Source organism: Rhinolophus hipposideros, assembly GCF_964194185.1.
Source record: "Rhinolophus hipposideros genome assembly, chromosome: 5".
Lineage (NCBI taxonomy): Eukaryota > Metazoa > Chordata > Mammalia > Chiroptera > Rhinolophidae > Rhinolophus > Rhinolophus hipposideros.
The window spans coordinates 18,304,736-18,329,861 of NC_138051.1; the positions used below are offsets into that span (position 1 = coordinate 18,304,736).

The 25,126-nt window shown below is 32.8% G+C and overlaps 1 protein-coding gene across 14 annotated transcripts in view; it reads left to right on the forward strand.

The window, feature by feature from the left end:
- The window catches only part of RALGAPA1 (Ral GTPase activating protein catalytic subunit alpha 1), a 214,538-nt gene that overhangs the window by 70,119 nt on the left and 119,293 nt on the right, over positions 1 to 25,126 (forward strand). For 7 of the 14 annotated variants that reach the window (XR_013993430.1, XR_013993431.1, XR_013993432.1 and 4 more), the window contains exons 15-20: positions 2,310 to 2,547; positions 3,499 to 3,660; positions 11,023 to 11,163; positions 19,376 to 20,917; positions 22,675 to 22,799; positions 23,849 to 24,065. Coding sequence is in view for 8 of the 14 variants with exons in the window: in XM_081049576.1 (XP_080905702.1) it covers positions 2,310 to 2,547; positions 3,499 to 3,660; positions 11,023 to 11,163; positions 19,376 to 20,917; positions 22,675 to 22,799; positions 23,849 to 24,065 (2,425 nt within the window). In the remaining 6 variants the exon portion in view is untranslated. The remainder of the gene's footprint in view (positions 1 to 2,309; positions 2,548 to 3,498; positions 3,661 to 11,022; positions 11,164 to 19,375; positions 20,918 to 22,674; positions 22,800 to 23,848; positions 24,066 to 25,126) is intronic. The other 7 variants (XR_013993435.1, XM_081049575.1, XM_081049574.1 and 4 more) reach the window with 3 other exon arrangements.

Sequence of the window (25,126 nt, forward strand, 5' to 3'; positions counted from 1 at the left end):
ATAAAAATAAATGAATAAATAGATAGATAGTTAAATAGATGGATAGATATGTATTTTTTAAAGATTCATTGAGCTTTGTACTTGTTACTTGGGGGAAAAAGCTTATCAGAGATCATTTTATATTAAAGGATCTTGTATAGAGCTAAATTTAAAGTTGGTACCTAAACAGGCTATTTGCCTTATGTACAAACTCACCACCTACTATAAAAGTGGAGGAAATATCAGGTCTGTGAAAAAAATGTTGAAACAGGCTGATGATATTTACTTTTATGTCTTGTGTGTCATACTTATGTATGATGCGAAAAGCAGCCAGAAGTCTTCATGAGTAATGGCCTGATTTTTTTTTGCTTTATGAGTTTTCAAGTCTCTGGTATTGTTAGAAAAACAAGACTTTGTTTTAAGTTGTTTCATCATAATGAAAAAGTAGTAAACAATTAAGATTTTTACTTATCGTGCTGTTCCATAAGACTTTATTCCCTTCACTTCTTTATTTGAAATATCAAAAAAAATAAAAAATAAAAAAAGAAATATCAGTGGTAGTTTGTTTATATAGGAATTACATACTGTGTTTTCCAACCTGAGGATAGAGTACTGACTTTAAATGTATTATGGATTCTTTGGATAATAGACAGCAAAATATTTTCTTAAGATGACATGTTAAATACAAATACAGGGAAAATAGTTCTTAATGTCAAAGATAAGAGCTATCTTGGATCTAATATTTGGCCATAAGTATAACCATTCAAATTAATTTTTTTTCAGATATGCTAATTTACCTAAAATTCTATGCTGGTAGTGATTAATTGTTTGTAACCAGCTATATTCATTAAACTCCTCTTGACTTCATTAGCTTTTTTCCTTTTTGAAATTTACCCATTGTTAGAACATCCAATGGTGGGAGCTACAGGAAGACAAAATTTTACCTTGCTATGTAAAATGAACATTCAACTTTTTTGTAGTCTGAATGTTTAAAGACAGAATGGAGGGTCACTAGTGTTCTATCCTTAAACCACTGAGTGGCAAACCAAATGGGTGGTATCCGTAAACCACTCATTTTCACCTTTATATTTGATGTATACCGTATTTTGCCGTGTATAATGCACTCCTGTGTATAATACGCATGTTTTTGGCCCAGAATTTCAGGGAGTAAAACTTTTGTTTCAGTTTTTTAATTCAAATTTTTGTTTACATTTAGGTACTTGTTTTTTTGTATTATAAAGGAATGTTAGCATTTATTTTTTTAACATATTATGGTGCAAGAAATTTAACAAATAATTACAAAACACAAGAACAGGTACAAGGTACAAGAAATTTTATGTACCAGTAACAAATTTACGATATTTACGCATTAGAGAAGGCCAAGAATTCTTCATTGTTGCAAGTTTGTCATAAGTTCAACAAAACTGATTATCGTATTCCAGGGTATTATTTTGCAATGGATATCGTTATTGAGTTCTAGAGTTAACACTTTTAACTCATAAACATAAATAAAAGAATTTAAAACATTTGTATAGATACTGAATTAATACAACCAAGGAAAATGCACATTCTTATTTTTTCCTCCCAAATTTGGGCAAAGAAGTGATCATTATACGTGGCAAAATATGGTAAATTTATGTGAATTCCTTAGTAAAATTTATAGAGTTCAGCTTTTGAAAAACCCTTTATTTTGTGACTTATTTCTTCAATTGGCAGGTATATGTTCAGTAGTTTTTAATCCTTTTATGAATAAATTTTTTATTCTGTGATTGGATTTATTACAAAACACCTTTATTTCCTCTGGTGTCTTTAAAATGAAATTTAATTTTATCCTTAAGTTTACATAAAATTTTTCAAAAACATATTTCATTAAGTACAGAACTAGTTAATTTGTTTTTTTAGTATATTCAAATTATGTAGTTAGTGATTTCCATCTTTAATTTGAGAATGTAAGTTTTGTTTTTTTAGTTCAGTAACCATTAACTACTCAATAATTTCAGTGGTTCATATTGTGGAGATTTTCATCTCTTTTTAAAGAGCATTTATTTTACTTAATATTAATGCAATAGAGCATGAAAGATAGTTAACAACCTTAGGTAGATTTCTTGTTAGTTTTGGTACCTTGTCTTAATTGCTAGAATATTGAGAGTTGGCAGTTGTTGAAATGAAATTTATAGTAGATACTACTAATTGCATGAATTACTTTTATAGTATTTGTACCCAAAAAAAGCCATGGATATTATTCTGCTTGTTTTTACGTAATTTTTAAATAGTTGAATATCTGATCTTGAACATATTTCATTATTATTTCTGATTTTTTATCTTTGTAGACTCTTATAGTTGCCTGGATCAAAGCAAATCTAAATGTGTACATTTCCCGAGAACTCTGGGATGAGTTACTCTCAGTCTTGTCATCGTTGACTTATTGGGAAGAGTTAGCCACCGAGTGGTCACTGACTATGGAGACACTAACGAAAGTTTTAGCTAGAAATTTGTATAGTTTGGATCTCAGTGACCTACCTTTGGATAAGCTGAGTGAACAGAAGCAAAAAAAGCACAAAGGGAAAGGTAAGAGTTCACAGAGATTCTTCATATAAATTTAAGTAAGTTGGTCTGGGAACAGAGGTGAGGATAAAAGTCGTGTTTTCTCTTAATATTCTCTCCTTCATTTACCCTGAAGGTTAAAAAAATTTTGACAATAAAACATGTAGTTGCCTTGCAATTTTTTTTGAAGAACCTTAAAATCAGTAGTAATTTTGAGGAGAGATGAAATGTTCTATACATATTTAGTTAAAGTTAAATAAATAATTCAGAATCTTAAATATGGAAACTTATAAAACACTTTTCTTTTTTATCATACACAATTTTTTTGTTAGAACTTAAGACAGTGTTTTTGTTACTCTATTTAAAAAGTTATTTGAAAATTATTTTGAAAACATTTTCTTAGTTTTAAGTAAAAGCAAACATTAGATGTGGACCGTGTATCTAATGTTAAAAAGGAGTAGAGATTATATCATCAATACATGTTTTTATGATCCTTGGTTTGTTTGTACTTTTCATTCTTAATAGTTAGTTGCTACCTACTACAGATCAGATCTGAGTCACATTTCATACTTAACAATAGTCCAGGGTGGTAAGTTTGTGACCAGCCTACTTTTTCCTGGATTATTTATTTCCTAAATGACATGTTGACAAGTAGAGATTTAGTAATTTCAACCACAGGATGGCTTTTGGTTAGCTTATTATCTTTTTTGCTTGTCTAAATGTTTCATTTCTATTACGAATCAAGTAGGTGGCAAAGGATTTACATAATAGTTTATTGTGGCAGTGTATCTTGACAATTCTGCATCTGTTTAAGAATATGATTTTTACATAAAATGAAGTTTAATGAAGCAGTACACAGCATTTTATCTTGTTACTCTATAAGTAAATCTAAGAATCTGAGACAAGGTGACACATAATTTGAAGAGATTATTCATCAGGTGATAGTATACTAACATTGCAAATCTACATTTTTAGGAGTTGGACATGAATTTCAGAAAGTTTCAGTTGACAAGTCGTTTTCTAGAGGATGGAGTCGTGATCAGCCTGGCCAGGCCCCAATGAGACAGAGAAGTGCAACAACCACTGGTTCCCCAGGAACTGAAAAGGCAAGGAGTATAGTGCGGCAAAAAACTGTTGGTATGTACTGTATAAAATCATGAGAATCATCCGGGGCAATCCATTTATAGTCTTTAGTAACAATGTATGAAAATACAGATTTTTTTTTTTTATCAATTGACTTTTGTTGTTAAGTGAAACATTTCTATAGCAAAACATTTTTTCAGTAGTACTCAGTGTCCAATGGCATGCTGTATTATTCCTTTATGCTCTTAAGATTTATCTTACATTATTGTTTTTATGTAGTTTATTTCACTGTAGATTCAATAATTTTAAACTGTTATTTTACAGAATTGAAGAAGTAGAATTCTGATTCACTTTCCAGAACTCATGCATTAACTGGTATAGTGTTTCTAAGTGAATATACTCACAAATATGGAGAATTAGGGCAGCGGATTTTCAGTGCTACAATTATATACTTAGATCGTCTCCACAGACAGCTGAGGCCAAGGTGGAGTCTATTGCTAGGTTCCTTGCTGCTTTTAACATACGTGAAAGAAATTTGTATAATCTTGGGAATAGCAACAAAGGAGCAATGAAGGGGCGAATTTCTGGATGTAGGAACATTCAGCATACTGTGGCCTTAGCTACCATCTTACTCCTTTTCCTCTCAGATTTATAACTTGGTCTGAATTATAGTAGACAGAGTGCTGTCATGAAAAACCAGAGAGCTTTGTCCTACTCTCTTTTTTCACTCTTTCGTTACTAAATAGCTAGATAACCTTGAACAATTTACTGAACTTCCCTAGGCTTTATTTACTTCATCTGTGTAATGGGAATAATAATACCTTATATGCCTGAAACAAAATTCCTTCAGGTTATTTCAGACTTTACAGTCTGATTCTATGGAAGGAGAATTTTACATGGGAATGTACCTGTATTTAATGGTAATCAGTGCAAAGCATTAACTTTAAAGAAATTTAAAACCGTTGTTGTAAGGATATGTCATCTATAAAATGATGGGTTCTACAGTGTTAAGGATTACATTCTAAAGGAAGAAACAAAGCTAGAAAGGAATAGGGAAATTAAAGATTTTAAAAGTCGTAAAAATCATGGTTAGTTTTAAATCCTTCAGAATAAATTATGTTTTCGCAATTGTTTTCTGCTTGTAAAATAAGCATAGACTTATATTGACATCAAGCAGGAAGAATAAGAAATGATATAAGGAAAAAGGATATTGATGGATTAAAATTAATATAATACTTAGAAATTTTGATATAGAACCAGTTTTTGAAATTCTTGGTTAGATATTGATTAGATCTGAAATGGCTTTCTTTGTTTTATATTATCACATTTATAGAAAATATTTGTGTATTGGTTAGGAAGGAATTGTCTTTTAAGTTTAAAATTTTACTGTTTTACTTAATTAAAACTTGAATTTTTTTTAAAGTTCCATATATGTACATATATATATATATATATATATATATATACACATATATAATGTTTTTCCCTTTTATAAAAGTAATTTAAGCTTAATGTGGAAAGTAAAGTTTAAGGAATCATAAAGACCCATTAGCTGACTAATAAGTAATGATTGTTAACATGTTGACATATTTCTAATTTTTCAAAAGCGTATAATGAGTAAAATATTCATCTTAATACCTGACTTTGGTACCTGTTAAAACAACCTGTCTAGCTTGTTTATTGAACAAACCTATCAAATAAAAAGTTAAAGTATTAAAAATTTTGTTGAGAAGGGTGTCTGCATAAAGGTAGAAAATACTAAAAGCAGCAGCAGATTAAATTAGGATATTCTTTGGACATATATTTTCTTAAATTTTTAAAATTAATATTTTGTTTTTAGTGAATTTACTTAAAAATTCAAACTATGATAAGGTATGTACATTTTAGTAAGTCTTTCCCTCATCACTACTCCCCACCATTTCCAGTTCACCTCATTAGAGACAACCACTGTTACCAGTTTCCTGAGCATGCTTCTAAAGATACTTTATGCATATACAGACATATAGCATACATAATATGTATACATTGTTGTGAACTATAGCTTTTTGGACATTGAAGTGAAAAAAATTATTTTTAAGTACTCAACTGTGGAAGCATTATTCTAAGTGTTGAGGCTACAGGTAGGAGCAAAGCAAATAAATTCCACTGAAGCTGACAATTTTAGTGTTGGGGAGACATATAATAAACCAGATAAGCCAGTAAACATGCCAGGAAGTGGTAAGTGCTATAAAGAAAAGTAAATCAGGGTAAGTAAGGGACAAGAGCGTATAAGATGAGGAAATGGGACTGTTTTATCTATGTCAATGAAAGCCTATCTAATCATGTCATTTAAGACCAGAGACCTGAATAAAGTGAGAGCAGGTATTTAGAGGAAGAATGTTTTAGGCAGAAGAAAAAATATAAAAGCAGTGGAGCAGGAGTGTGGTTGGGTATTTGAGGAAGCATAAGGAGGCCAGAGTAGTGAAGTATGGAGTATGGAAGAGAGTGCTAGTGGGTGAAATCAAGTTTTAAGGATGTATCTTAAAGATTATTGCATATCAGAAAATGTTGAACTTCTTGTATCAGGTTTCATTACACAGAAGTACCATTATTTAACCTGTATCTTAAAGATGGATATTTAGTTTATTTCTAATTTTGTGCTATTAAAAATGACAATAAAGTTATGTATCTTTCTATAGTTTGTACTTATATACAGGTATATCTGTAGGTTTAATCTGTAGGATTCGAAATTAAGTTGCCCTTAAAACAATGAGGATACCACTACACACCAGTTAGAATGGTTAAAATCCAAAATACTGACAACACCAAATGCAGATAAGGTTGTGGAGTAACAGTAACTACCATTGCTGGTGGGAATGCAAAATGGTACAGCCACTTTGGTAGACTGTTTGGTAGTTTCTAAAAAAAATAAAAAACTAAACAGTCTTACCAAAGGATCCAACCTACCTGTACACAAATATTTATAGCAGCTTTACTCATAATTGCCCAGACTTGGAAGCAACCAAGATGTTCTTCAGTAGGTGAGTGGATTAACAAACCATGTACATCTGCATATGGAGTATAATTCAGTGATAAGAGGAAATGAGCTATCGAGCCATGAAAAAATACGGAGGAGCCCCAAATGCATATTGAAAAATGAAAGAAGCCAATCTGAAAGGGCTACATAAGTATAATTTCAACTATATGACGTTCTGGAAAAGGGAAAACTAAGACTAAAAAGGTCACTGGTTGCCAGGAAGTGGAGGGTGGGGAGCGGGGTAAGGAGGAGGGTGACGAGGTGAAGCATAGAGGGATTTCAAAGCAGTGAAGATACTCGGCATGCCATACATGTCATTGTTGTGCATACATGTCATTACACGCTTGTCAAAAACTCAGAGAATGTACAATGCAGAGAGTGATCCCTAATACAAACTACGGAATTTTGTTAATTATACTATCAGTATTGGCTCATCAATTGTAGGAATATGTCATACTAATGCAAGGTGTTAATATTTGGGGAAATTGGGATTGGGGCGATGGGGACATATTGGAACTCTGTACTTGGCACTCAATTCTTCTATGAACCTAAAACTTGTTTTAGAAAATGAAAGTGTATTAATTTAAATATATATGTATATTCAATAGGAACAGAAAATAATTTAGACATTTGAAATAAGCACAGATTTACCTGCAAAAAAATTATTTTTTTAAGTTTGCATTCTCCATTTCTTAATTTCATGACTTGCATTGGGAAAAACAAATCACAATTATATTTCTGACTTTAATTTACATTTCTCTTTAATCCAGTATTTCCTTTAAAAACAAACCTAATTCCTCTCATTAAAACTATCATATTCTTTACCATGACTGAATCATCCGATAGAGTGTTAGAAAATATAACTTTTTAAGACTAATTTAACTTAAAAACCGCTTTGTTTGTGCTAGCAGTCTAAACTGATGTAAGCGTCTGATGTCCTTATAATTCACGAGGACGTTAATATAATCTATGGTGAAATTTGTGAAATAATAATTTTGTTATATTCAAAGACTTATTTTATTGGTTGTTTTTTAGAATTTTCAGATAGGAATTCTGCTAAGAGAATTTTTTTTTTCACTTAAAAAAATATTCATTTAAAAAAATATTGCATTGCATAATCCTTTAACCTCAGATTACCCAGAATGGCCTTAGTAAGAAATTTTCTGTTATTAATATTGAGTTTGAAATGTAATGAAAAAAATTATTTTGGACAGCATATCTAAGGTTATACTTATGCCAAGAAATATTAAGAGAAATACAGTGAATTTAGGGCTTATTTTAGAATATACTCATGAGAAGCAATGTAACTGGTTTGCAGTTATGATTTAGGGTCGACCTGGTATTCAACATTTGGAAGAAATACATTACTGGTTTTTTTTCCAGATTTTCCTCTTAGTTTATGTTTATTATAATATTGGGCCTAAATTTGAGGACTTACAAAGCTGTTTCTGCCAATGGACACACTTGTATACATGTGTGATTTTTACTTAATTGTAAATGGAGAAATATGTATAACATTTTGGACATGAGAAAAGGCCAGAGTTGCCTTCCTCCTGTTTATTTTGTATGCTTGTGTGTTTCAAGTGATCCATCGCATTTGCTATCCATGAATTTTTTATGCTGCATGCGAACTCTGGAGTGAAGGTTACAGGTTTTGATACAGTGTGTCTGTTTTATTGGCCAAAATGATTTTATGCGGAGTGCATCTATTTTTGTTTTTTATTCATTTCTTTGAGAGGGGTCAAAATAAGAAGCCTTCAAAAATTGGCATGCTTATAGGTTTGAAAATTTGGATGTTACGTTTTCCATACTGCTCTGCCATCTACGTAAAACATATTGCAGATTTAAGATCACTGATGCATGTGGTTTAGGAATATATGTAGCAATAGAAATGGTAGTGGCTTTACAGAGATGCTCTGACCTAAGCTTTAGATTAGTACATCTCAAAAAATCCCAGTAGCTAATTCATTGTAAGTTATTTTCTATAGTGTGAGTTGCACAGCTGTGAGGTACTTGACAGATTTTCAGGTATGCATAAAGACCTGAAGTATGGTAACAGATGGAGGGGTCATTTTTGAAGAATTCATTCCGGGTTATAACACTAACTTACACCAATACAATTTTGGAAGAAGTTCCAGGGGACATGCCCAATCTCTTCCTTCAAGTTGATGGTGGGAAAGAAGGAACAGAAGGAATTACTACTCCAAAGAATTATCTAACCTAAAGGAAAAATTAGAAAAAAGCTTGTAATTCATTTATGGAATCGAAAATTTGACTCAATTTAGTTTTAAAAGAAATATCTCTAAAAATTATATCTGATTATAACTGTAGATAGTATGTGTTACTAATAAGTAGCACTTCAAGTTTTGCCTGTGTGTATCTTTGCTCTAACAAGTGTTACTGAGTGATTATCTTGAAGTCAACATAACTTCTATTTCAGATTGGATTATAGAATTGTTCACTTTCACAAGAAGGAGAAGGAGCTAGCAGAAAAACACGAGTAGGGCAAGGTTCTAACATTTTGTATGTGGGTTCAATTTTAAAATACAATTATCTTTACTACATTACATGGCAAGCCATACACTGAAGAGAGGTTGTCATTGTCTTAATGTATTCCAGCCTTGCGTGTTTTGCTGCACATACATTTACCTAAAAGCTGCTCCTAAAGAATCCTTTATTTTACCAATGTTAAAATTTTTTGAAAAAAATCTGTAATTATCCTTTTTCAGTTATAAACTCTATGACATACTTATAGTTTTTGGTTAATACTTTTTCTGGTTTTCTCCTCTATATGTTCACAATTGTGACTTTCGTTTTTGAAGTGATTATGCTGGGCTGCCCAAATACAGATACTCGTTCAGTAACGATTTATCGAGCTCATATGTGCCAGGCACTAGGAATATAAAGATAAAAGGATATAGTTTTTGCATTTGAAAAGTTGGGAGGCTAACATAGAAAACATACCAATCCACTAAAATTAGATTGTAAGCTTTGTAAAAACAGGAATTCTTGTTTGTTTTGTTCTTTGTTATATTGTTAGTAAGTATGTGAGAAAATCAGGAAAGATTCACAGATGAGATGACTTTTTGAGTATGGAGTGTCAGGAAGAAAAGACCAAGTATATTATGAACTCACAAAGCCATACTGTTGTGAAAGAACATGAAATTTTCAAGAGAACAGTATAAAATTCTGTGTGGCAGCAGCACTGGGAGAACCAATTGGAGGTGATGAAGTTTCAGTGGTTATTGCAGCCAACTCACAAAGGCCTTGTGTGACAGGCTAAGGAATTTAGGCATCAGGGAACCAGATATTTCTGATAATCAGGAAAACCCAAGATTTTGAATTGATGTTAACATTCAGATTTTTTTTTTACCAACATCATTATTATGCTTTGTATTATGCAATGTTTTTTTAAGTCCTTTGTCCATACAATAACTGTACACATAGCTATTCAAGAATTCCAAAACTAAATGTTAAGTTAAAAAAATGTTCAGGAAGTATAAACTTGATTATTAATTTATTTCTAAGTGCATTAAAATTTGTCTTTAATTTTGTGAACTGGTGACTCTCCTTTTAAGACATGACCAAATACAACTACAAGTGCAATTTTAAAAAGTAATCGTTTTTTAAGTTTTTGCCTTTAAAAACTTAATCTCTTAAGTTTTTATGTAGTATGCATATGAATAAGCACACACGTGTTTATTTTCCTTTATACTAATTGCAAATTCTATTTTCTGTAAATATTTCTACTTAATTAAAAAAATTATACTATTAACTTTCATGTAAATAAGAGGTACTGATTTGATTAAGCATTTTTCTACCAGGAACAAATTCCACAAGATTCAATTCTTTAGATTATGAAATACATAAAATTTTCTTAAAATGGACCTGTGAGTGACATTGAAACTTTATTAGGGAAGAATATGAAAATAGGAATGATTTGTTCTTGGAATTCAGCTTCACTAAGACAAGTGGCTCAGAATTGACTCAGAATGGCTAAGAGAAATGCCCAAATGTGGTACCAAGAATTTCTTTGAACTCACAATACTGAGTTCTTTTCAATGTTTCTGTTCAATGAACTTTTCAACCTTTGGTTTTGAAAACATAGGGCTAATAAAAGTGTCTGCTATTTTTTAATGCTATACCATTGTAACTGCTAATAATAAAAAGCATTTTCCTGCTTTACACCAAAAAATTTACATACAAAATGTCATGTGTGTTCTCTGATTTCTTTTCTTACAGCTTGCCAGTATTTGCCGTGCTGAAATGTTTTAATTTGAAATTTCCTTCCTTTGTATCTTTTAGTTTTCTCTGTTGCTGCTTTTTCTGTGACACAAGCCTTTCATTATAGTCACTCTTCTTTTTTCCTTCCCCACTTCTTTCTTTTCCTTTTTTTAAAGCCATGAGAAGCCGATCCATTGGTGAATGTGCTCTGCCATCGGCCTATATACGCAGTGCTAAAAGTGCTCCTGTTCTGATCCATACTTCCAAACCCTTCTTGCCTGATATTGTTCTCACTCCCCTTTCTGATGAGCTTTCAGGTAGTGCCACCTCTGCTAATTTCTGCACCACCTTTTTCACTTTTTAATCCTTCTGCTTTCAAATTTTGCTTAATCAAATAAGCTCTTCAAAGTTAATTTCTTTGGGGGAGGTGTGGGAAATTCGTTGACAACTCAACATTTTGAGTTATTTGAACTCTAATGCTATCCTTGCAGTTCATTCTGGAAGTGCTGAGTTTAGTGCTGTGCCAATGTCTGATATTTTTGGTTGTAAATAGCCAATATTATTTTCTGTTGCTCGATTTCTTTTCCTTCTCAGATGAGTAAAAGAAGTAGTACAAATTTATATTATTATAGATATATCACAAAAGATGACTTAGAAGACAACAATCAGAGCCTTGACTTTTAATTTCCCATTGTTTTGCCCAGCAATGTGGTAAATCATGTATTCTCCATCATCTGTAGTAGTGGAACAAAGCAGGTGGAGTGAATAATCAAGAAAAGTACATAATCGAAGAGTTGCTTTGGAATAAATCTTTTGTGTTTATATTAGGTTATAATGGTATATAGAATTCTAAGAACTCACTCATTTTTAAACCACGTGTAAAGAAACCATTCTGTGAAACATCAATTTCTAAGGAACCTCAAAACCTGCTCAACTTTCCAGTCCTGCCTCAGGTTCTTGATCCCCAGTATGGGGGTGGTCTTCTCTTTAAGAAGATGTAATTAACATAATAAAATGTATAGATTCTGGTTCAGTAAGTTTTGAAAACTGTACACACCTCTATTAACCATTACCCCCCCAAAACAGTTTTCATTACCCCCAGAATTCCCTCATGACACTTTCAGAGTCCTTCCTGCACACAACCACCTTTTAATTTCTATCACCACAGATTAATTTTTTCCTTTTTTAAAAAAATTTTTATATGACTAAAATCATATAGAGCCTCATTTTTTAGACAGAAGCAAACCTTTGTTGAATATAGGTACTATGCAAAATGGGCTAGCTCAAAGAAAATTACTTGGACCTTCTTGGGTACTTTTCTCTCTTCTTAGGAGTGTTTCCCTGACATTGCCACTTTTGGTGAGGTTGCTGATTTTTTATTTTTTGTTTAAAAACAACCCATCTCCCTTTTAGTTCCTAGTGGACTGTAGGTTCATGTGAGGAAAGGTGCATTTTTATTAATAATAATATTTCAGGTGAAATCCCTTCCAAAATCCTCAGTCCAGTTAAGATCAGAGATTTCTCCCAAACCAAGTGGGGTACATAATAGAGAGTTAAATATCTGTAGACACGCAGACACTCTTTTGCTTGATATTCTTTGGAAATACTGTAAATGAAAAAATTTAGTATTGGCTTTTTTTTTTCTTAATTTATATTGGGGAACAGTGTGTTTTTCCAGGGTCCATCAGCTCCAAGTCAAGTTGTTTTCAATCTAGTTGTGGAGGGCGCCGCTCACTGTCCCATGTGAGAATCGAACTGGCGACCTTGGTGTTTTGAGCACTGTGCTCTAACTAACTGAGCCAACCTTCCGCCCTAGTATTGTCTTTTCTTAAAATGAGAAAGTAAAATATTCAATTATCAGATGTGATATGTTTGTGTTTTCTTATTCAGGATACTTTGATTGGGAAAGTTACGTCAGCATATTCTTTTTTATATTTTTGAGAGGTGTTCAATATTATTTTTGAACCCAAAATACAATTATTTAGAAATAATAAATTTCTAATTAATTTTATGATGAAATTGATAGTTCATTTTGCAGTTTTCTTGATGACAATAATTAGAAGATTGGACCTCAAATCTAAACCTGGATGCTCAATAAGTTTTGGTGATGAATGAATATGGTTTACACCAGTAAAATTAGGCTACCTGAATAATTTATCAGTGCAAAAAGTAGTAAGATTAGAAAATACACAAATGGAATAAATATGAATTTTAATATCGGGAAGAAAACAACACATTTTTGTTATTATTTGATACGTATCTACAAGTAACAAATTAGGCTGTTTTGTCTCTTTGGTGCTCCATTGAAGCACTGTACCTTCCTATGTACGGAGCACTGATTTTGATTGCTTACATCAGATTATAATTTATTTACCTAAACTGGCAAACAAAACAATGTTTCAGTTCTTATAACTGAATTAGATATAGCTAAAATAAATTCCCAATTTGTTTTAAACTTCTTAGTTATATACTTAGCTTCAAGGTGTTTTTTTTTAGTGTACTTAAAGCATTTACTGCAAATCATTTTTGACATGTTTAGAAAAAGTAAAATGAGGTTTAGAAAAACTAAAATGTGTGCTTGGTTTAAATATTCTACTACTGTCTTAAAACTGTCAGGAAGGTTTATTTTTGTAAGAATCTTAAGGGCTTTACAAAATTTATTATCTGCAACTTAAATACTGCTTTGGCAAATGTGCACATTAAGTGATAAAATATTAGAAAGCTAAAATAAGGTGAGTAGTTCTCTTTAAGATGTTCTAAAGTAGTTTCTTAACAAGGATAAGTTCCTAATTCAGAATTCTTGCTTTGCTGTAAATACATTATTCAGAAAGATTACCTTTTTGTGATGTGATCGGGAGGTCTTTTATGAAAAATGAAAGGAATTTTCTAAATGGCAGTTTATTTGTTATTTTTATTTCCCCCATTTGGAGTAAAATGCCTTGTATATAGATTTAAAGATTTAGATAATAGTGAGATACTAAATCAAAACAATCTTTATATCTGATTATCAAAATAATATTAATTTTAGGAAATATGGGTTATTATGGAAAAGTATATGAAAAAATATACATAATCTTCCAAACCAATGTTTATTTATTGATAATTTGTAATTACCTCCAGTTTTTTTGTGCATGTGTCTATATAAAGTATGAAAGCATAATTAGACTTAGTTATTTTGAGTAAAAATAATTTTTCTCTTAGAAATTAAAAGATGCATGGAACATAAAAAGGAGCAGCAAAAACTCTCCTTTTCTCAGCACTGACTTATGAATGAATTTAGCACTTTCGAAGCTAATGTGTAAATTGAGAACACTTTCTAGGAGATGTTAATAAAGGGTTAAAGATTCATAGTGTACATCAGTCTGTTAAAAGCTCCCAGAAGTCCTGTTAAAAGTATATTTAATTCAGTATTTCTCCAACTAATTTAAGCATGGAAAACTTATCCAGGTATACATACGAGGTGTGATCAAACAATACAATGAATGTTTCAGTTAAAAAAAAGATTCATTACAGTAAAAGACACTGCTGTTAACCCCCTCAAAATACTCCCTCTCGCTTCAAACACACTTATCCCATTGTTCTTTCCACTCTCTAGAGGAGTTCTGGAAGCCTTCTTTCCTGAGTGTCTTTAGTTGCACTGTTAGGGCTGCCTCAATGTCCTGAATCAATTCAAAACATTTACCTTTCATGGTCATTTTGACTTTGGGAAGAGCCAGAAGTCGCATGGTGCCAGATCTGGTGAATAAGGTGGATGAGGACATACCATAATGTTTTTATTTGGCAGAAATTGTTGTATACCAGAAGTGATGTGTGACATGGAGTGTTGTCATGATGGAGGATGATTTACGGCACACATTAAAACACCTCTCAACTGTAGCTCACACCCGACTGACTGCACCAAATAAGTTGAAACTTGTCATATGCGCCACTTCCTGTATTAAAGATGCCTGCCTTTCCGTTGGTTGACACAGCAGCAGCATTCGCCGTATTTTGTGATCACAACTGAAAGGCTCTGTGTCACACATCGCTTCTGGTACGGCAGTTTCTGTCAAATAAAAACATTATGGTGTGTCCTCATCCACCTTATTCCCAGGATCTGATACCATGCGACTTCTGGCTCTTCCCCAAAGTCAAAATGACCATGAAAGGTAAATATTTTGAATCGAGGCAGCCACGACAGTGCAACTAAAGACACTCATGAAATAGGACTTACAGAACTGCTTCAGAAAGTGGCAAGAACAAAGGGATAAGTGTATTTGAAGCAAGGAGGAGTATTTTTAGGGAGATTAATAGGAATGTGTCTTTTATGGTAATAACTTTTAAATTTAAACATTCACCATATGTTTTGATCACCTCGTATAGACATATGACATTAAGGTTTCAGCGAGAACAAATTTGGAAGACATCAAACCTCATAATTTTAAATATTACCTTTATGAAAATTGGACAGGATTATTCTTACACGAGCTTACACAGTAGAAATTTGAATTACTGGATATTTTTTATTGCCCCTGTGGTTCTTGGGGGCAAATTGAAGGCCTAGAATTTGTTTCTTCAGGTGTTAGTTGCATTGAGGAGGTTAGAGGTGTGGGAGGAAGAGGGAGAGGAAAAAGAACAGATTTTTAAAACTGGTGCTAAATTTAGAAATGAAAATCACCAGTCTTAGCTCATTAACCAATGAAATAATTTGTTTGTTTATGTTTTCTTCCAAGGTCTGAGTAAATTTTACTTTAGAATAGTTTAATGTACGGAGAGAAATAATGAGGAAAGTAAACTACATAAAGTAAAAAAAAAAAATGGTTTTTCACAATTTTATCTCTCCTTCCTGTGAGCAGGCTTAATTGAACTCATTGTAAAATACCTCCTGGTTATATCATCTAAGATGAAGACTTGAGGATTCCGTAATGACTTTACCAAAAAAAAAAAAGAAAAAAGACAATAAAGCTACTCATAATCAGTCTTGCTTTTGGTTAGAAGTAGAATTTTACAGAAAGATAGTTACCTGATACTCTTGAATTCTTATGTGGGTATAAGGAAACTCCTTTAATTCCCCCCTCCTTTTTTCAAACATACTAAGATTTTAAAAAATGGACTGCCAGTTTTCAAAATACCCTATTTTTGTCCAAGGTATTTTCCTCCTCTTTCCTCCAAGTACTTTTGGTTAGATGTTCATTCTACCTCCATTGTTGTGAATATGATGCTATATGATATAGCTCTAGATAGACTAAACTACTTGAATAGCTGAATAGCTTTGAAGAGTTTTCTTGAGCTCTATCTAATTCAAGGATATTGGCACTGTGTCAGTAACATTAATTCTTAATATCAGATTCATGTGATGTTGAAAAATTTTTTTCCAGGCTCCTGCCTGAGATTTTGATATAACAGTCTGGGAGTTGCACAAGCATCTAACGTTTTTTAATCTCTACAAGTTATACTGGTGTCTGTGCAAGCACACTCTCCGTGTCCTTTCTCTGACACTCTCTGTCTCGTGACAATCTCTGGATTGTACATCTGCACATTTGGTAGCCCAGCCTAGTAGTCTTTAATTTTCCTGATAAACGTATTAGAGAGAAGCCAGAAATCTCAATAATCGTCTTAAACAAATTAGCTTTTGCTGCCCAAAATAATACGTTAATGAAAGAAGGTATGTAAAAGAACATAAGCAAAGTGGACAGTTGACTTTGTTTATACCTTTGCAACTATTTCTTATTTTCTAATCAAGTACTGTGGGTTTCTCACACTGAAATTAAGTTTTACACACCCACTTTCTCCCAATTAGTTTTTCTAATTTGTTTTCCTAATTAGTTTTTCTAATTTGTTTGCCAAATTTGTTGCTGTTAGACTCTAGTCTGTATAGGCCATATTACATAGACTACTAATGTTATTAACAATGCTTCATTATTTGAATTGAGCTCTGTAGAGCAAAATTTTTGATCTTTCTATTTTCTGAGTATCAGGGAAAGAAGGTGGTATCTCTCACACTGCGTCCTGTTCCTAAATTCCCGCTGAGCCGAATTGTTCATTTCTAATTAAACAAGTAGGCCCTTTACATAGTCAAGGAATTTCTTATCATCAATATTTGATAGTAATCTTTTACAGCTTTTCTACCTGTGATCTGCTGGTGCTAGCATAATTCTGAGTTAGATTTTTTTTTCTGAAATAATTTGTGTTGACTTTTTTAAAAGTATGTCAAGAAAAAAATGAAGCTAGAAATTTGTCTGGAAATAGACAAATGACCGATATATCTTTTATGATAAGAAAGTGAAAGATAAATTGGTCATTTGTCCATTTCCAGAATTTAAGAGTCGGAGAAACAATATTAGAAGGATAAGAGTAAAAGATAGTTTAGTGATTCAATTTTAGTGGTCTAAAATTAGAATTAATTGAGCTTGGTTTATTGTTTTTCAGTCTTTTCATATGATTTCAGTGATGTAAATACCGCTTTGAATTACTTACAAATTGAACATCTAATCTTAAAAAGATGTAGAGTTTTTACTAACTTTCGTTAGTAGTAAAATTGGAAACAGACGCTCTGTAATTCTTGCTTCCTTTGAAGTTGCATTGCCATTGTTGCCCAAACATGCAAAAAAAATTTTTTAATTACATGAAGAACATTGTTATGACCATTAGGTAATTCCAGGAAACACTTGAGCTTCATTCAAAATGACATCAATTTCTATGTATACTAATATAAATGATTTTATGAATTCAGAAGCTGTAAAAATATTACTGATAGGTAATGTTTGTAATTGACCAAGAATAGAATTTCACTTTGATAAAAGGGATTTTGGCACTTGATCCTGTACCTTATTTTAAAAATTATTAAAATTTTTTAGTAATATGTTAGTATTATAACTTAAGAGGTTTTCCCTCCATGAAGAACTAGCTTGATATTTTACTAATTATCAATTGCTAATTTTTAATACAAAAGACATGCTATGTTGGAAGTTTAAATGTGTATCTTCAGGAATATAGTGGAATCTTGGCATACTACAAATTCCTTTTGATCTGAATTTAGTATAAAGTGACTCCTTTTGCACCTCATACAAAAAGGATGATGTGACTAAAATAGCAGAAGGACCACCCTTCATTCATCCATAGCATGAATTCTGAGAATATTATGAATTACTATCCTTATTTTATAAATGAGGAAACTGGTCTCAGAGTCTAAAGTAAGAAAACCTAAGTTCTGGACCTAACACCAGCAGTAGATTACTTTATGATCGTGGACAACACACTTACTCTGCATCTAAATCTTCTCACATGGATTGTTCAGTTATAGTTCTGTTACTTATAACCTTTGCATTACGAGCCCAAGGAGAAGCAACATCTGACTTTTGGACTCTGTTTTTTTTTCTCTCGTTATATTTTGCTGGCTTCCAAAAAAAATTTTTTTTAGTTATTTCTAGGTAACATAAATACCATGATGGATATGTAGACTCTGTATTTTACTTCTAAAATTTCTAATTTGTATATATCTGTATAGTCAAATAGTATTTTATCTTGTAATTTTCTATTTCATAAATATTTTTGAGGATTTACCCTACACTTAGCACTTCAGGCAGTGAAAACAATGTAATGACATGGAACACTAAGCCTGCTTCTCAGACTTTATGATTATAAATTTGAGAAAGTGGTGTTGGGCCTTTCTTTCCTTCATTTGGGCTTTAATTTCCTCAGTAAAAGAGCTAAATTAGATGATCTGTAATGTCTACTTTCAGTCTAAAATCTGACTTTAAAAAGGATGTAAGAAGACCTGGGTACAGTTTTTAACATTTGATGATTGTTTAATGAAAAGGGCAATGATAGGAAGAAGGTTTCTTCCTAGTAGATGAAGTGGTGGTGTATCAGATATGAAAAAGTACAATTAATTTTTTTAACACTGTATTGGTTTTATTTTATAGGGATGACTAGGTGTCAGTATTATAATAAAGTAAAACACCTCATAGAACAGATAGTTTCCTGACAAAGAGAACTTTAGGAAGAGGGTGGAGATTTCCATTTGTAATATTTGATCAAACAAATAGGCAAGATTTGAAGAAAAGATGATGCCTCTTGCTTGGTAAGGAAGGAAAGAGGGAAATTTATGAGACCCTATAAGATTCCACAATGGGATATTTAGATCAGCTTTCTTTGTTAAGATCTGCTTTTTCTGCTTGGAACATAAATAAGTAGGAAAAATTGAATAGCAAGTTTGAATTGTTTGATTTATTGGCACAGCTCTATCTTTAACTGCACTTCCAAATGTTTCATCACCTCACTATCTCTTTTTGTGCATGTTAACATTTTAAAATGTATTCTGGTAGTTTTCTAATTCATTGACACTACCTGCTGTATTGGCTTGTGCCCATCATTATTTAAAAACATTAAAAAAACAGATTTGTATTTTTAATAGATTTTCTTTCATTGAGCTTACAAAAAAAATCTCAGAATTTTTTGTTTTTAAGCATATGCTTAGGGTATGTTGAAATTAATACTGATTTTTCATATTTGTATAGTGCTACTCTACATCATTTTTCTTTTTTACAGATATTGATGATACTCAAATACTTCCCCGCCCAACTAGAGTCAGACATTTTTCACAAAGTGAAGACACTGGAAATGAAGTTTTTGGTGTTTTGAATGAGGAGCAGCCACTGCCTCGAAGTAGCAGCACTTCTGACATCTTGGAACCATTCACTGTTGAACGAGCCAAAGGTGCAGTTCCTGTCATTGCCAGTTCATCCCGTCATGCGCCAAGTTTGCAGAGTTCCACAGAGGCTTCTTCAATAACTAGATCCACTGAAAGCCACATCACTGATACTCATAGTAGAGAGTCTTCTCTGGAAGTTGGTGATAGCATATATGACCATCTTTGTCACTTAATAGATCCGGTAGAACTTGCAGATTCTGCTTTTGAACAAATCCAGTACATTGACCTTGAAGGAGATGACGATCTTCTTTCCTCCCTGAAAGAATATTTTAAGGAAAACCAGGAAAATCACAGTAAAAATGAGTTAGGTAAAGATGCAGCTTCTCAGGAAGTGATCATTGCAGTAAATAGGGATGAAGGGTCATCCTTAGATAAATTAGAATACATAGACCAGGAAAGTAAATCAGAAAATATCTCCTCTTTTGTTGGGACTCCTGAAAACATACAGTTTCAAAAAGAACCAAACTCAGCTGTCTTCATGAGTAATACTGCACCTAACCAATTAGATAGTTTTACGAGAATAAAAACTTCTGAAAAGTCTAAACAACTAAACAGTGATAAACAGTCATCGGAACCTAGTTCAGGTAGCCCTTGTGATAAAGAAAAGAGGAAATATCTGTATAGACAAACAGCCACAGAATTAGATGCCTGTGTAGATATAACACTAGTGGAAAAGGTGAAGGGTGTGCAAATCCATGAGAAAACACCTGTCCCACATGTTGTACATGCCAAGAAAACCACGCTAAAAGCACCCGTTAACCGTAGAATGCCTCACGTTACAAATACTAGCAAGCTTTCTCCAACCAAAAGGAGCTTGTCTGAAACAGTAACCCATAGAGCCAAAATCATGAAAATTGCTACTAAAAAACGAAATAGTGTTCACGTTACTTTTAGACCATCTACGGAGTCTGTTCAGTTTTATAACCCTCTGGAAAACAAAGAGGCTCCGTGGAAGATGCGACTGCGGAAGCTCAGTGGCTTTAGTAGTAGCAGCAGCAGTAGCAGCGCGAGCAACTCCCACCCCAGCTCACATAGTGCTCCGGAGCTGGTAAAGCCTGGTGTGTACAGGCCTCTAGATGCACTCGGTACAACATCAGTAAGTAATAAAACACTTAAGGAATCCACAGAGATTCCCACCGTATTGCCAAAGGAAGGAATGGCAAGTAATCAGTTAGGTAGTCGTAGCACTCTTAGGTCATCAAGTCATGAGGCAGGACTACCGCAGGGCTCCCTGGGTGGCGTTTATAAAACTGTTGTACATGCTCTTTCAAAGCCGAAGGCAAATGTTTCCCCACAGAGGCAGAACAGAATGCCACCAGAGGCTCCACTGAGGGATCTGTACAGTCATGTAATGGGCTATTTTGGAAGGAAAGCTGCAGGTGAGCACTAACAGTGTGCAGAGCGCAAAAGGAGAAAGACAGCACCAGTTTGGCTTAATGCAACTGAAGCAAGCTATAAGCAATCAAAAAGCTTTGGGATGGTCACTGCTTTCTCTCTGTTTGGTTATGCATGCGCCTTCTCCCAGCTGTATTTTTCCCAGCATAAAATGTTTATTTAAATTACTAATTTCCCTCATAAGGCATTTAGTTAAACCTCTTTGCTGCTGAACAAGATGGGAAAGAGGAAGATACAAGGAAAATTTTAATGACCTTTCAAAGGCTGTGTAAAATCCGTTCTTTTTCTGAGAGTGTATGTACCACATGAGCCTTGAAATTAAGCTTACTGAGGAATTGAAATACTTTCGCCCCTGCCCCCCTATAGTTTAAAAGGGCACCAGCTATATAATTGAGCTTATTTTTACTGCTGATTTATTTAGTTTTTGTCTTTTTTCTTCGTAGAATATTCGACATTAAGTAACAATGGAAATCAAGGTCCTACCACCAGCACCAACATTTTTAGTTAACTATCATTGACGAGGAAATTATTTCTTAAATCTCAAAGTGGATTTAGTTACTTTTAAGCGATTTCCAAACAAGCTGTAGGCCTTTTCGTTTTGCATTCATCTGTATAGAATGCAAGTTATGTCCTTGAAACACATATCATTACTTTCTTTTTTCTAAGATTTTAGATGTGCATAAAGGTTTCATGATAGCTACTCATGATTTAAATATGAAACCTCTATGGACACATTACAGAAAGCAAGATTATGGTAACTGTTTTATCTTGATTCCAATTTAAAATAACTTTACAGATATAGAAAATTAACTTTCAGCAGTAAGGTAGGTTTTGATTTTATTTGTTTAACCTGGTTTTGTTAGCATGATTAACAGAACGCTGTATAATGAATGCATCTTGCATTGAGCCATTAATGCCACTTGAGGGCAGTATTTGACAGCTTAGCAAAGCCTGGCCGGTAATATAAAGATAATGGTATTTCACAATGAGTTCCTGACCAGTGTATTTTCTTAACCTGAAATGCTTTGTAGTTCATTAGTAATATAAATAGTGCTGATTCTCTTTTAATTGCACAGAAATCAACTTTTTAACAACATAAGAGTTAAATAAGTAATTATTTTCTGTAAATTAATTTCCCAAGTTTAACACTTTCTTGGTAATGTAAATCATAATATAGTCATAAAATGAATCAAGATAGCTATTTTTTTTTTACAGAAAAACCTTTGAAAATCTTGTTTTTACTAAAGCAACAAAATTAGATTTTTGTAGTGAATAGAAACAATATATGTCAAAATCATAGAATTTTGTTTATAAATAATGTAAGTGCATTTATGTCCCACTGAGATTTGCCTAGATTCAAGGGATATATTTCTTCCAAATATTCTTTGAGGAAAAATGGAATTATAAATTATTAAGAAGCATAGAGGCAGGAAGAAAGATAAATATACCAGCTTCTTTATAGGCAATATTAACCTAACTCCAACTAGTGCTTATCTATAAGCTTTCTTGCTGTATAAGGTTATACTGAAGATTGACTAACATCTGCTTAGTTAAACAAAGTAAATATCAATTTACTAATTCTTAAAATTAAATCTAAAAGGAGAGAAATTATTCATAAATGCATGTTTGGCAAATAATTGATATGGCATAGGTAATTTGTTTGGGATTGTTTTTGTTGTTTCAAGTTTAGAAAATGGATTAAATCTTACCTCACTATATATAGTTATTTATTTATTTTTAGTCAATAAAGAGGACATGAGCCCCAAACTGCCTCCTCTTAATAGTGATATTGGCAGCAGCAGTGCTAATGTTCCTGATCTGATGGATGAGTTTATAGCAGAACGACTTCGAAGTGGTAATGCCTCAGTAAGTGCTATTTTATTTTATTTATTTGGTTTTAGAGAGAAAGGTAGAGAAACTAAAAAATACACATCTATATGTGCATCTTGGAAATTTTTATTCAAAACATCCTTTCCCCTCAAATTTAACCCTTTTTTAAAATTAAAATTTTAAATTATGTTTTCATAATTTTTTTATTCAAAGACATAAAACAAGGAGACTTATGGTTTTGACCAGAGTGAAAGATTGGAATACCTGTTTGCTCAGCTAACTTGGGTGTAAACTACTACCTTCCTAGTTCTCCCTCTATTTTCCATCTTGCTCATAGGGTTACCCTGATGTCTGCTGCCAGCCCTCAGCAGGAAAGATAACAATGGAGGTCTTTTGGCTGAGCTCCTGTAATTTTGATAACATAAACATTGACTGATTAATCATTCGAGATAACTTTGGAATAGATTTAAAGTTATCTTTACCTTGAATATTAGAATTACGGCAAAATGATAATAGAAGCAATTTTATCCCTAATAATGCTGAGTTGTTAAGGAAAGATAACTATACGTGGAATTCCTTTTTCAAATGGTCATAGTCCATTTGGGTTTCCACTTGTCTTTAGTGAAAGCTGTAGATCCATGACATCCCCCCCCCCCCTTTTCAGTTCAGTTATTTCTCTTGAGTGGGAAAAGATTATAGACTCATTATATATAATCATTATAGGATGACATCTTTGCCATCATTCTCCCCATATCTCTTCTGATTGCTTCTTCTTTTTCAATTTGAATACTTGGCTTTTTGTACTGTCTTACCTTTCATTCACTTCATGGATCGCTTTTGAGGCTTAAGAGTCTCAGGCTTAGTACCATCTGATATTTGGGTCTTTGCTTCAGGAAAACCAACCATCCCTCAGGCACCAGCTCCATACAGTTACATAGATTATTTGGTTAGCATGTTTTTCCCCTCCTACTTCAAGTCCTGAATCTCAACATTTATTGTGATCATTGTCTTGGAAATTAACTTTTCAGATGTTTAATGAGAATTTAAAAACTCTTTTTAATGGTAAATGTTTCTTGAAATTTTAGACTATGACAAGAAGAGGAAGTAGTCCAGGCAGCCTCGAAATTCCCAAAGACCTCCCTGATATTCTAAACAAGCAGAACCAAATGCGCCCTATTGATGACCCAGGTGTACCCTCAGAATGGACTTCTCCTGCCAGTGCAGGGAGTAGTGATCTTATCAGCTCTGATAGTCATTCGGATTCTTTCAGTGCTTTCCAATATGATGGCCGAAAATTTGACAGTAAGTATCTTTTTCTATTTGAACAATATGGTTTTTTGTTGATTGTTTTTTGTTCAAGACTGACTTGTGGATTACATGACCATCACCTTTCTTTCCAATGTTAACTTAAACAAGGGGTTTCTCCATATTTTGATTTCATTTTTCAGTGATATTCCAAAAGAGGTTTTAGGGAATCACTTCAAGTTGGGACCACTTTATTTTGCCAAACTAAAGGCATTTAAAAAGCAAAAAACACTGTCCTCTCATAAAATAAATATTTTTAAACCAAAATCTAGAAAAGAAAAAATATAAGGGTGGGCTTGATATTATAATAAAGGACAGATAGTCATGATTAGGAGTTGACAGTATTTCATGCGGTCATATTTGGGAACCACTGTCTAGTTACATTCATTGCTTCAATATTTTCAGTATAGTTATGTTCAATGCAACGGTGCCCATAGTGTTTCTTGAATAATCACTTCATGTTAAAATGACATCAGTGATTTTATTTGGTACTATATCGCCACGACTTCGCTTTTCTTTTCTTTTTTAATTAAAGTTTATTGGTGTAACATAGATTTCAGGTGTACAATTCTGTAATACATTATCTAATATCACATTGTGTGTTCACCATCCAGAGTCAGTTTTCTTCCCATCACCATATATTTGATCCCCTTTACCCTCATCTACTACCCTTTTTCCCTCTTACCCTCTGGTAACCACTAATCTATTGTCTGTGCTGGACGTATCACTCTCCCTGACTTCAGCTTGTACTACAGAGCAACAGTAATCAAAACAGTATGGTATTGGCAGGAAAACAGATAAACAGACCAATGGAATAGAATTGAGAACCCAGAAATAAACCCACATAAATATGCACAGATCATTTTTGACAAAGAAGCCAAAAACATACAATGGATAAAAGACAGCCTCTTCAATAAATGATACTGGGAGAATTGGAAGGCCACATGCAAAAGAATGAAATTAGACCACTTAGCTTTACTGTTATAATTCTGTATTACACTTGGCAGTCAGTGAAGGGTACCAAAATTTTAAAAAAGAAAGTCAAAACCTTGGGAAAC